The sequence below is a fragment of the Tremella mesenterica genome (assembly GCF_000271645.1).
Source record: "Tremella mesenterica DSM 1558 unplaced genomic scaffold TREMEscaffold_2, whole genome shotgun sequence".
NCBI lineage: Eukaryota > Fungi > Basidiomycota > Tremellomycetes > Tremellales > Tremellaceae > Tremella > Tremella mesenterica.
This window is the reverse complement of record NW_006711226.1, coordinates 2554433-2567797: the sequence shown is the minus strand read 5'-3', so window position 1 is coordinate 2567797 and position 13365 is coordinate 2554433. Positions and strand designations below refer to the sequence as shown.

At 49.9% G+C, this 13365-nt stretch overlaps 2 protein-coding genes across 2 annotated transcripts in view; one reads left to right on the top strand and one right to left on the bottom strand.

The window, feature by feature from the left end:
* Positions 1-4786: 4786 nt before the first annotated feature.
* On the top strand, positions 4787-6749 carry TREMEDRAFT_60669 (uncharacterized protein; the record flags this gene model as incomplete). The annotated part of the gene is made up of 5 exons (XM_007002834.1): positions 4787-4868; positions 4898-5311; positions 5360-5693; positions 5737-6682; positions 6726-6749. The coding sequence occupies 5 exons, from the start codon at positions 4787-4789 to the stop codon at positions 6747-6749; spliced, it is 1800 nt and encodes a 599-aa protein (XP_007002896.1).
* A 4239-nt stretch (positions 6750-10988) lies between these two features.
* Positions 10989-13365, bottom strand: part of TREMEDRAFT_60667 (uncharacterized protein) — a gene marked incomplete at both ends in the record, with an annotated part of 3812 nt that continues 1435 nt past the window's right edge. Inside the window, 3 exons of the mRNA XM_007002833.1 lie at positions 10989-11363; positions 12078-12590; positions 12625-12648. Of these exons, the coding sequence (XP_007002895.1) occupies positions 10989-11363; positions 12078-12590; positions 12625-12648 (912 nt within the window). The remainder of the gene's footprint in view (positions 11364-12077; positions 12591-12624; positions 12649-13365) is intronic.

The following is a 13365-nucleotide window of genomic DNA, read 5'->3' as shown; positions in this document are numbered from 1 at the left end:
TCCCTTGGCGACTATCCAGTCATTCTTGGCCTTCCATGGCTCTCCCGACACAATCCTGTTATCGATTGGTCCCGTCAGACCATTGTTTTCTCTTCCCCGTACTGTAGAATGCAGTGCAGTCAACCTGACAAGTTGATGGGAAACGATTCCGGTACCCCACTCCAGTCTAGTAACCTAGAGCGCCAGTATGGCTCAGGTTCCCCTTCGACCACTCAAGATGGCCAGTGTGCCTCTGAGAGGATTCCTTCCAGCAAGATCGAACGACAGCATGGTGCTCCGCGGTCTCTCCAGCAACAACACAATCGACAAAAGTCACTTCAGTATCCAGTCCCTGTTCACACTCCGGCTCCTCCCAAGGTCACCCTTGTGAGTGCAGCAGCCTTTCGCAATGCTCTAAAGAAAGCTTGTGTCTATGGCATCACCTCCGTTTCCCAAGTCACTTCGCTCATTGATCCTCTTCCGGCTGAGGACGATGATGATCCTGATCCTGATATGGATACTCTAATCAAGAGTATACCCCCCGAATACCATGACTTTCTAGAAGTCTTCAAGAAATCCAACTCGGACCAGCTCCCAGAACATAGCCAGTATGATCATTCCATTTCTATTGAGGGTGACTTGCGACCACCTTTTGGACCCATCTACTCGCTGTCTGAAGTTGAGCTTAAAGCTTTGGACGGATATCTTGAAGACAATCTCGAGAAAGGTTTTATCCGACCCAGTTCTAGTCCAGCAGGCGCTCCAATACTCTTTGTCAAGAAGCCTGATGGTTCCCTCCGACTCTGTGTAGATTACAGAGGACTCAACAAAATTACTCATAAAAATCGATATCCCCTGCCCCTTATTCAAGAATCCCTGGACCGACTTAAGGAGGCATCATGGTTCACAAAAATTGATCTCCGTGCAGCTTATAACCTCATCCGCATCAAGGATGGGGATGAGTGGAAAACAGCTTTTAGGACCCGCTATGGTCTCTTTGAATATCTAGTCATGCCCTTTGGGCTTACCAATGCTCTGGGGCCTAATCATGGGCAATTATCACCAATGCTCCGGCTTCCTTCCAGTACCTCATCAATGACGTGCTGAGGGATTATCTTGACATCTTTGTCATAGTATATTTAGATGATATCCTTATCTTTAGCAAAACAAGAGAGGATCATATCAGTCACGTCAAGCAGGTGCTTGAGCGACTTCTTTCAGCATCAAGTCGACTTTCTAGGATACATCGTCTCAGACAAAGGTATCAGTATGGATCCCAAAAAGGTCTCCGCAGTACTCGACTGGCCAACACCACACTCCGTCCATGACATTCAAGTCTTCCTTGGCTTCGCCAACTTCTACAGGCGATTCATCAAGTCTTACTCCAAAGTCACTGCACCATTAACCAGACTGCTCCGCAAGGATGTTAAGTTTGAATGGGGTGACTCTGAGGAAGAATCATTCAACTCTCTCAAGAAATTATTTACCACTGCTCCCATTCTCCACCATTTCCAGCCCACCAAGCCAATTGTAATAGAGACAGATGCTTCTGACTTTGCAATTGCTGGTATCCTCTCCCATCCAGACGACAAAAATCAACTTCACCCTGTGGCGTATTACTCAAGAAAACTTCAACCAGCCGAACTCAACTATGAAATTTACGACAAGGAAATGCTTGCTATTGTAGAAGCATTCAAACAATGGCGACCATACCTTGAAGGAGCTCAAGAAATTACAGTTTATACGGATCACAAGAATTTAGAATACTTTGCAACAACCAAAGTACTTAATAGACGTCAAGCTAGATGGGCAGAACTCATGGCAAACTATGATTATAAAGTCATTCATAGACCCGGAACTGCCATGGGAAAACCAGATGCCTTGACGAGACGTCAAGACCTTCAGGGGGGGAGTAGAGCTGCTGAGGCACCTCCACACACACTTTTCAAACCTGGTCAATTCATTCTAGGTGCCCTTCAACAACCCTCCTTGGACCCCACTTCTCCACTTCACTCCAACATCTTGGCAAGGATAAAGCAACTGCAGCCTGAGGATAATACCCTTCAAGAGCTCATGCCTTTTCTACGCAATCCCAGTACTCCTCGTCCTCCTGAACTTCAACCAAAGCTTGAAGGTTTCAGCTACTCCGACAACATCATAAGATTCAAAGAAAGAATCTATGTCCCAGACAACTTCGAACTCAAGACAGACCTTCTCCAACAGGTCCACAACTCTAGTACCTCTGGTCACCTTGGTCAGGCAAAGACACATGATCTCCTGACACGTCATTATTACTTCCCTGGCTTGCGACAATTTGTCAACACCTATGTTAATGGGTGTCACACTTGCGCACGAAATAAAATCCCACGACATAAACCTTATGGACCCTTACAACCACTCCCTGTTCCTTCTTATCCTTGGCAATCTATTAGTATGGATGCCATAGTCAAACTCCCTTTATCCAGTAACTTTGATTCAATCATGGTCTTTGTTGATCGTCTTACCAAACAAGCCCACTTTATTCCATATAAAGAAGATGGCTTTGATGCTCCTCAATTAGCTGTGATGTTCCGACAACAAATCATGCGACTTCATGGTATACCTCAAGATATTGTCTCAGATCGTGGACGGATCTTTGACTCTCATTTCTGGCGAGCCTTTGTCAATGGACTAGGCATCAAACCAAACTTCTCAACAGCTTTCCATCCTCAGTCAGATGGTCAGACTGAACGTGTCAATCAAGTCTTAGAAAATTATCTCAGAACATTTTGCAATTATGACCAAGAAAACTGGTCTTCACTCCTAGATCTGGCAGAATTCAGTTATAACAACTCAGTTCATGCAACCGCCAAACATTCTCCCTTTGAAGCAACCTATGGTTACCATCTGTCACGAACTACATCGTAACATCCCTGACAACCACCATCACCGACCCTCCTTTCACCATCACCGACCCTCCTTTCACCATCACCGACCCTCCTTTCACCATCACCGACCTTCCTTTCACCACCACCAACCTCCACTCGAACCACTGAGACCAACTACAACGAAGTTACGAGAACCAAAGGGGGATTTGTCACGATAACCCTGCCTAGCGGAGAACTACGGCGATGTCACAAACGTCGTTTCTTCTTCTCTACTGACCGACGGTCGACAAACCTCGGCTAACTACGTCGTAGTGGGGCGTCGTTGTCTCACTAAGACAGGGTACTCGTCGAGGAACTACGGCTAACTTCGCCGTAGTGATTCGTCGAGTGGTAAACTGCTAAGGTGATCGTCGATGAACTGCGGCTAACTTCGCCGTAGTACGTTGAACTTGTCATGAATGTTGATAAGGAATTCTGACTCATGCTCAGAATAGTGATCAGGAAATATGACTCATGCTAAGAACTGTGATAAGGATTGAAGGAAAATATGAGTCATGGTATTTAGCAGTTCAGCAGTGAGGCATTTACGTGATTGGCTGAAGCCTGGAAGGTTCAGCAGTTTAGCAGTGAGGCATTTATGTGATTGGCTGGAATTAGTTTCCCGCGGTGCACTCACTTTGAGGCATTTATGTGATTGGCTAGAAAATCCCTCACACGCTTTTTATTTAGTACACCTACTTTAGTTTTGAAGGGTATAAAAGGAGCACATCTCCCCCCTCTTTCTTCAGCAATGTATCTTCATCTTGAAGTTGAACTTCATCTTTGAAAGTCACCTAGTTGGTTCTAACCCAACACCTCAGTACCCTCAGTACCTAAGGCAGTCATCAAGCTCTACGAGCCAGAGACTAAAATCCTTCAGTACCCAAGGCAGTACTTTGCAACCGCAGTCTACCCGCAGGCGTGACAGAACTGCTCGGTGGTAGCTCTCCTTAACTCGAAGGTTGTAGCTACTGACTATATCTCTCGCTACTGACAACAATCAAGGATCGCTGAAGAAGTTCAGCGACCTGTAAACTATCTATACTACTCCTCTCCTCTCATAGAACGTCTCTCAACTCCTGCACTGCCTCACGCTCAGTCCCCTTCGTTCAACTTCGCCGTACCTCGCCGTTCCTCGCCATATCCCCGATATCCTACTGTTCACTTCGACTAACTTCACCTAACTTCCCTTGTCCTGCCCTCCCTCGGCTGCCTTCCACTAACTTCGCCGTAGTTCTCCGCTAGGCGGGGTTATCGTGACAAATCCCCCTTTTGGTTCTCGTAACTTCGCCGTAGTTGGTCTCAGTGGTTCGAGTGGAGGTTGGTGATGGTGAAAGGAGGGTCGGTGATGGTGGTTGTCAGGGATGTTACGATGTAGTTCGTGACAGTCGCCCCCTCCTTAGGCGCGAACGTCCTCGTGAGCTTCGTATGCATGTAATGAAGAAAAGACACTCAGCGGGTTGCAGGAAGCACAATTTGTCATATGAGTATTGTTGGTAGATGATACCATGGTTCGTTGTTGTTCGGACAGTAAACTTCGTCGAAGTTCATCGTGGTTGCTTGTTGTTACCCTGTGGTGGTTACGTTGTAAGTGAGACTGAGGATTTGGGGTACAACAAACCTCGTCGAAGTTCGTCAGCGTATCCCTAACTTATATGAATGTGAGACACTCAGCGTGGGAATTTTGATCGTCGCCATGGTGTTTGTTGTCGTTGAGACACGTCGTTATGCGAAGTTACCAGCGCCCTGACGACGAGTAGCCGTGTCAGTTATACTAAATACTCGGTACTTCGGCCCACTTCGTCTTCTTCCCCAGTACCAATCCTAAATCGTACTATCATCGAGTATCAAACCTCAGCTTTTACCTTACCACACATATCTATTTGATATATTTCAACAATATGAGCACTCGCCAACAACTCGACGCCTATCAGTCCTTCGTGGAACGGTACGCCGCTGCCCGTCAGTTCACTCATGCTGCCCGTAAGCTAGATTGTCGCTGATCAATACAGTCTCTCAGCAGAGGAATACCCCCCGCCAAGTGTCGTCCATGGGTTTCGGGGCCCTGGCTATCACCGATGGCTCGCCCTTCGTCGCGGCCCCTCCTGACGCCGGAGCTTCCGCTGCGGCTCCTTCTTCCGCCGAGTCCCCCATTACGGCTCCGACCCCTCTCTCCTCTGGCCAACAGGAGGCCAGACCTGCTCCTGTTGGCCCTTCGCAAGCTTCGGGTCAGTCTGCTACTGTGGTGGAGATTGATGATGACGACGAGGATATGGATATCGTTGATAGTGATGATGAGATGGATGATGTTGTTGATGGTGAGGAAACGGGTGGTGTAGATGATGGAGAAGTAATGGCCGGTGTAGATGATGTTGAGGAGGCGGATGATAGAGCCGCAAGGGTGGCGGCGCTGAAGGCCTTGAGTCGTAAGTCAGCCGTTGTAATCACCTGCGCGTTAGTGTTGACGTATCTAGCCATCCGTATTACGAGGGGTTCTCCAGAACTTCGTATTACCAGTCAATATTCCGATGGTAACAAGCGCGTCGAGTACGCCCATCATTTGGAACAGGTCAAGGCCGAAAAACGTCCTCGGTCATCCCCCAATCAGGACGAACCTCTCTTCCCTTCGGCGAAACGGACCAAAGGTACTCGTAGTTCGCCTCCCTCTGGTCTGGAGGAAGTGTCTCCCTCTCCCACCAAGGAGCCGAAACGGTCGTTGCGGGAGCAGGAAAGATTATGGAAGTTGTTTACCGATGAGAGGGAGCGATGGGAGGTCGCAAGTATCGATGAGTCGTGTGATAGATGTCGGTAGGTTCCTCCCCTAGAAGTTTATACATCTGCTGATCAGTAGTCGCGAAATCATCACGTATGGAAGGTCGAAGTGGCCGTGTCTACGACCGGTCAAACCTCATAATCGCGGATCCCGTTGTGCTTCTTGCACATCCGGGCCATGCTCGTTCTGTCCCCCCAGTACCGCTCGGGATATTCCTCCTAGGACCTCTGTCCCTCCTTCAACAGCGCGGGACGTACTAGCAACTCCCTTCGTCCCCTACTGGGGGCCTCCTTACACTCCGTCCGACGTCGTTCGCCGCCGTGTCCCCACGGCCCAGGACAAGGAATTCTCCCCGCCCTCTCCTTCGGCAAACTTCTCCTCTCCCGGCCCTACTTCGCCGTCTCCCGCCGCCCGTCGCCCGCCTGCCTCTCCCGTCGCTGGACCGTCACGTCTTCCTGCCACTCCTTCGGGAGGTCCGTCCCGTCGCACTCCTCGTCGTGCTTCTTCCGCCGCTCTTCGGCCTTCTACTCCTGTGGCTGGCCCATCTCGTCTCCCGGCTACTCCTTCTGCCGGTCCGTCTCGTCCCACCAGGAGCCGTCCTACTCCTGTCTCAACTCAAGAGGATTCCCCTCTAAGTCTTCCTCCTGCCCTCGGAACCCGGAGCCGTCAACCATCTGTTCCTCCTGCTACTGGGCTCCTCACTCCTGCTCCTCCTGTCAAGACTCCTCCTTCGAAATCTTCAAAAGGGAAAAATAAGAAAAAGGTCGTCCAATTCGAACCTGCGGTGGTAGGGAATGAAAGTACTCAGCTACCAGAGGAAATCCCTCCTCCCCTCGACCACCCCTACATTTCCGACGACCCTCGAATCCCAGAGGAGGAGAAACAATTGGCTACCTTCCGCTCTCTCATCATTGGTTTGACTACGCACTTACATGCCAATAGACGAGATACGGCGAAGCTCCTCGAATATTGCATGAAGCTGGTCTCTGGTATGAACACTCTCTCCCGGACAATGGCAACTCTTGTAAACTCCTCCGACATAGGCCCATTAGCACGGACTGAGTTAGCTAGAGTCTCCCGAGAGCTCATGACGGAAATGAGCGATTTCTACCGCAATCTTTTCGATTCTCCCTTCCTCCTGAATCCCGTCGAGTACTCTCTCCCCCCCACCCTGGACTGGTTGACACCACCGAACCCGGCTCGACTCAGTTCTCAGGATGGTGCTTTTCTCGATATCCTGGCTCTTCCCCCCGACTGTCTCAGAACGCTTCGACAGTTGTGGAAGCTGCCTAGCTTAAATATCGCTCGTGATGTGGCTCTCCATGCTGATCACATTGAGGCCTTCAATATAGCGTGGAGAGAGACTCGGTCCCTTCGACGGGTGGTGCGACCGAAGGTTACCGTGAGTAGTTCTGGGAGTGGTCCTGCACCGGGGAACGAGGAACAGGGAGGAAGTTCGCAGCAGTGAGTTGTACTTAGCTAATGTTGTACCAGTTGTATGAATTACTTCCTCGTTCGTGATCTTACCACTCGTCCTTTTGTCGGCTTATCCGGGTGAAGTTCGTGGAACTTCGCCAATATGTCATTAGCTCCATCCACATTCTCCACTGGTTCCCATGATACTGCGTCATCAGAGCCTTCGTAGCCTAACCATTCCACTAGATACTCTAACTTCCCTGACCTCTTATTTACTCTTGAGTCCACAATATCCTTCACTTCCCACGATTCTCCTACGTTATCTACCTCTACTGGGCCAGGTGGTTCAGCTTGCTGACCAGGAAATACTGGAGGGTGATAGGGACGGAGCAAGGAGACATGGAATACATCATGGATACCTGCCATTGTTCCTGGCAATTCCAATTTACAAGCATGAGAACCTACCTGCCGTACCACCTTGTACGGCCCACTTTGTTTCACATCCAGCTTCTTCATCGGTCTCTTAGTCTTAATGTTCTCTAATGACAGCATCACTAGGTCACCTTCCACGAAGTTCGGCGTAGTTCGATGTTTCCTGTTGTATCCTTCGGCGTACTTCTCGTTAGCTTTCTCAATCCCCTCAATACACTCCTTATGTATTTCGGTTAGGTCTCTTACTGCTATTGTAGCAGCAGGCACCTCAACTTCACTAGCCTTAATCTCTTCAGCCCATCGAGGGTGGTACCCATAGTTCGCATAGAATGGGGTCTTGTTTATCGCGGAATGATGGGTATTGTTATAAGCAAAGCTAGCTCGAGCAAGCAGCTTTGACCAATCATTCTGCTGGTAGGAAGTGAAGATTCGAAGGTATAATTCCAGGGACTGGTTCGTTCGTTCGGTCTGTCCATCAGTCTGTGGATGATACGCGGTAGAAAGATGTAGTCTTATCCCGAGACTATCGGTCAAGTTCTTCCAAAACTTCGAAGTAAACTTCGATCCTCTGTCTGATACTATACTCTCTGGTAACCCATGCTGGGCCACCACATAGTCCATTATCAGCTCTGATAGCCCAGCTGCGGTTAACTTCGTCGTGGTTGGGATAAACATGGCCCATTTTGTCAGTCGATCCACGACCACTAAGATAGAGTTATATCCATGGGAATTTGGGAGCTCTTCGATGAAATCCATCGAGATACTTGACCAAGGTTTTGTTGCTACCTGTAGGGGTTTAAGTTCTCCATGAGGCTTCTGTCTGTTAGTCTTAGCTCTCTGACATACCGCACAACCAGCGACATAGTCTTCTACATCCTTCCTTACTCCAACCCAAACATAATCCCTTAGGATTAGTTCAAGGGTCTTCGCCGAACCTGGGTGACCAGCCAAAGCCGAGTCATGTCGCATCTTCATGATCTTTAGTCGAGCGTCGGCGTAGCTCGGCACATAAGTGCGATCGTCGAATGCGAGGAAACCTCTCTGGGTCCACCCCCCACGAAGTATTAGAGGAGATCGCGAACTACGGCGTAGTTCGGTGATTGATCCTGGTTCCTGTACATCATCATGACACGTCGGATGAGAACACTCAGCGCAGATAACTCCTAATAACTCCTCTCTAACCTCCTTTACGTCTTCGTCCTCCTGAACTCCAAGTATCAGATCCATAGGCTCGACAAGATCCTTTTCCTTCATTTCCCTTGTCCCTTGCAAGGCTCGAAGGAGGTGGCGCAACTCCGACGTGGTGGCGTCAACTTTGTCGAACTTCGGCAGACCTTGAATAAGGTTACTCTCTTGTATCATGGTACTTCCTTTTCCCGAGTGATAATCCGCCCGTCTAGACAACCCGTCTGGAAGGCTTGCTTGAGTCCCTGGTCGATAAACCATTTTAAATCTGAAGTTAGCTAACTCTTCTACCCACCTACCTTGACGTGGGCTGAGTTGCTTTGGTTCCATCCAGTAAGTGAGATTTAAATGGTCGGTAAGGACCGTGGTTTCTACCTGCAGTAGTAAGTGTCTTCTTCTTCTGAAACCCTCAACTACGGCGAGGAACTCCTTTTCTCCTACCGTGTAATTTAGTTGGGCCGCATTGAACGCGCCTGACTCGATGGCGACTGGGTGCTCTTGCCCAGCCGTATTAATCTGCGAAATTATGAAACCCCAGCCGAAGAACGAGGCATCTGTCTGTAATATGGTTTTCAATGTGGGGTCAAAGTGAGCTAACACCGGCGCAGTACACATCCTAGCCTTCAATTCCTTAAAGGCTGACTCCTGTTCTGCTCCCCACACAAACGGTACCTCCTTCCTCGTCAAATCATTGATAGGTCTAGCAATCTTCGAGAAGTTGGGAACAAAACGCCTGTAATAGCTCACGACTCCAATGAAACCCCTCGACTCTCGTAGATTCTTTGGACGTGGGAAGGATGTGATGGCGTCAATGTACTCTGGATTAACCGATACACCTCGAGAGGAGACCACAAAACCCAGGAATACCACCGAATCTCTTTCGAACTCGCACTTACTAGCTTTCACGTACAAGTTCGCTTTCCGCAGCACCTCAAAGACCTTCGCCGTAGTTCCTCGTAATTCCTCCAATGTATTCCCATAAATGAGGATATCGTCAATGTAGACCACGACTCCATTCCCTAGCAGTTCTCTAAACACCTCGTTCAGGAAGTGTTGAAAAACAGCAGGGGCGTTTCGCAGCCCATCACGAACGACAAGAGATTCAAACATACCATACTGTGTCCTGAAGGCCGTCAGGTGTTCATGCCCTTCTGTCACCCTCAACAATTGGTATGCCCCAATTAGGTCTAGTTTGCTGAAGTACCTTGCCTTTCCAAGTTCTTCGGTAATCTGGCCTATTAATGGGAGGGGGTAGGCGTCTGGTATGGTCGCTTCGTTCAGTTTTCGGTAGTCGATAACCATTCGCCATTGTCCCTCGGCTTTCTTCGGTATCATAAACATCGGTGAGCCGTACGGCGAGTTACTTGCTCGAATTCGGCCAGCGGCGATTTCGCGATCTAGTATGTCTCTCAGCGCGCGTCTCTGATCTTCTCCTTGAGCATAGAGGGAGGCGACCTTCAGGTTCGCCCCCTCCTTAAGCTCAAACTTCAAATCGTAGGACCTCGAAGGGGGAAGGGTCTCTCCTCCCTTCTTCGGATTAAACACGTCAATGTACTGGTGGTATTGTTCAGGAACTACCTGGAACAACTCGTCTTGTTCCTCCGGGCTCAGCTCTTCAAGCTCATCTTCGCCTCGGAGGTCTGTCTCGTCGGTTCGGGTCCTGAGCCCTATGGCTGCCAGGACCGCAACATCTTTCGTCTGTGGAAAGGGAGAGGATAACTCTTCCCTTTCACTCGGCAAGGGTAGGGGAAAGGACACTGCGCTTTCCTCATTGTTCGTCTGGGGAATAGGGAAGGATATCATATTCGCTCCCCCATTCAGGATCACCCCTTCTTCTTTCATCCATTCCCATCCTATCACGACATCCGCGTCGCAAAGGGTGGTAACATCCAGCTTAATTGGGCGAACCTCGCCTAACTTCTCGACCCCCAGACTTACTTCGACAAACTCCGTAATGGGTCCAGCCACACTAACCGAGCCATCGAACATGTGAACTGGTACACTCACGGGGTATTTCCTCTTCTCCTTCCTAATCTTCCTGGCCGCCTTGGGACTTATATACGAACAGGTCGCTCCAGTGTCCCACAAGGCTGTTAGTTCAACTCCGTCGACATACACATTAGATTTGGGTTGGTTGTTACAGGTGGAAGGGATTAGGGTATGACAGTCGTTTATACATTTCGGAGTGGTGTTTACGGATTTATATACACATTTACCTGGTCTCATCAGCTCTTTCCTTTTACTGGGGGTAGGAATAGTGGCCGAGAGAATATGAGTGCGGACCCGCCGAGTCTCGCCTATCGCGACGGGTCCCCATCTTTTTCCTCCTCGTCCATCCCCCGCTCTCCAACGCCTGCTTCCTCCCTCCCGACTGCATTGATCTTCTTCCTGTCCCCAAGAGGAACGGCGTTCCCCCCCGTGCTAAATCTCCCTTCTCCCCCAGCATTTTGCCCAAAAGATCGCAAGGGGATGATCCCTGCTTTTACCTTCGCCGCTATTACAGGACAATCCCGGTTGTAATGCCCTCTCTCTCCACACCCAGTACACTTCCCTTCCTCTCGACGCTTTAAAACCTCATCAGCACTGGGTCTCGGCCAACGACGATTTAGTTCGTCTACATCCGTTGGTATCGCCCTTCCCCCGTTCGTGCCTCTAGGCTGCACGCCCTCGACCTTCGCCGTAGATTGCCATTTCTCCTGGCTCCCCCGTTCCCCTCCCCGAATTACTTCCTCTCTCCTCTCCCCCTGTTCCTTCACCTCCTTCCTCTTCTTCTCATTCTCCTTCTCCACCTTTCGTTGATGCAAACGATTGTCCATGGGGACCACGAACTCAATTAATTCTCGGACGGTCTTGAAAACCTTTCCATGGCGAGCAATTTCATCCAGTAGGTGACTTTTCAGTCCGTTCTTTGCCCGGTCCACGAGGTTTCCATCATCACCCCATCCTAACACCGCTACATATCGTTGAAAGGCGGCGAAGTACGCCGAAGCCGACCCATTCTGTCGGAGCTCATTTATTCCCCTTGCGGCGGTTCCTTCTTCGTCAGGGTCTCCGAAATTAGTTTTGAGATATTGGATGAACTTCTTATAGTCTAGAAGGTGTTCGGGGGGGTCGTCCTTAGGTAAATCCGGTTGGACGGCAAGGAGAGGAGTTTCACGTAGATGGGAAATCATGAAAAAGATTTTTACTCGGTCGGTGGGGAACTTGCGGGCGTTGATTTCGAAATGGACTTCACATTCTGAGATGAATGCCGTGAGCTTTGACCTCTCGCCCCTCCACAGGTCGGGGAGGGGAAGCTTTATCCCTCCACTCATCTCAGCAACTCCTGGGGTCGCCGAAGCCTGTCTTCCAATGGCGAGCCGTACTCCCTCCGAGATCCCCTCGACTATTCCCCCAACCGTCTCCTGTTCCTTCTTCTTCTCCTGCTCCTCTCGACGTTTCCTTTCTGCTATCATATCCTTATTCATCTCCATCATCATGTTCATTATCGCCAGCATCATCTTCTGTGTTGTGGCCTCCTCCTCAGTTCCTCCTACTACTTCGCTCCCGGCCGAACTTAGCCTACCTCCTGTGCTCCCTTCCCTTGGTCGTGGGGTCTGTCCCGAACCTTCGGAACCTGTCCTCACCGCTGGTGGTTCTGGTAGTCCGGTCTGCTGGGGAGGTGGTTCAAAAGGTAGGGGTGGATAGAAATCATCGCCTTGAGTTGATCCTTCGGGGGTATCAATTGCACCAGGCAATGGTCCCAAGCTTTGTCTTAATTCCTCTAACATCCTCCTCTCCGTCTCCTCTACTGTTTCTCCCGGTCTACTCATACTTCTTGTAATTCTCCTCTCTGGCTGCATACAATCTCGAACTTCTCCGAGGTTTGCACGGGTCGTCGGTAAGTGCGATCCTTGATACTGTCACAAACGTCGTTTCTTCTTCTCTACTGACCGACGGTCGACAAACCTCGGCTAACTACGTCGTAGTGGGGCGTCGTTGTCTCACTAAGACAGGGTACTCGTCGAGGAACTACGGCTAACTTCGCCGTAGTGATTCGTCGAGTGGTAAACTGCTAAGGTGATCGTCGATGAACTGCGGCTAACTTCGCCGTAGTACGTTGAACTGCTCGGTGGTAGCTCTCCTTAACTCGAAGGTTGTAGCTACTGAATATATCTCTCGCTACTGACAACAATCAAGGATCGCTGAAGAAGTTCAGCGACCTGTAAACTATCTATACTACTCCTCTCCTCTCATAGAACGTCTCTCAACTCCTGCACTGCCTCACGCTCAGTCCCCTTCGTTCAACTTCGCCGTACCTCGCCGTTCCTCGCCATATCCCCGATATCCTACTGTTCACTTCGACTAACTTCGCCTAACTTCCCTTGTCCTGCCCTCCCTCGGCTGCCTTCCACTAACTTCGCCGTAGTTCTCCGCTAGGCGGGGTTATCGTGACAAATCCCCCTTTTGGTTCTCGTAACTTCGTCGTAGTTGGTCTCAGTGGTTCGAGTGGAGGTTGGTGATGGTGAAAGGAGGGTCGGTGATGGTGGTTGTCAGGGATGTTACGATGTAGTTCGTGACAGGCGAAGTTAGTGGAAGGCAGCCGAGGGAGAGCAGGACAGGGGAAGTTAGGCGAAGTTAGTCGAAGTGAGCGGAGTAGGATATCGGGGATATGGCGAGGTACGGCGAGGGTAC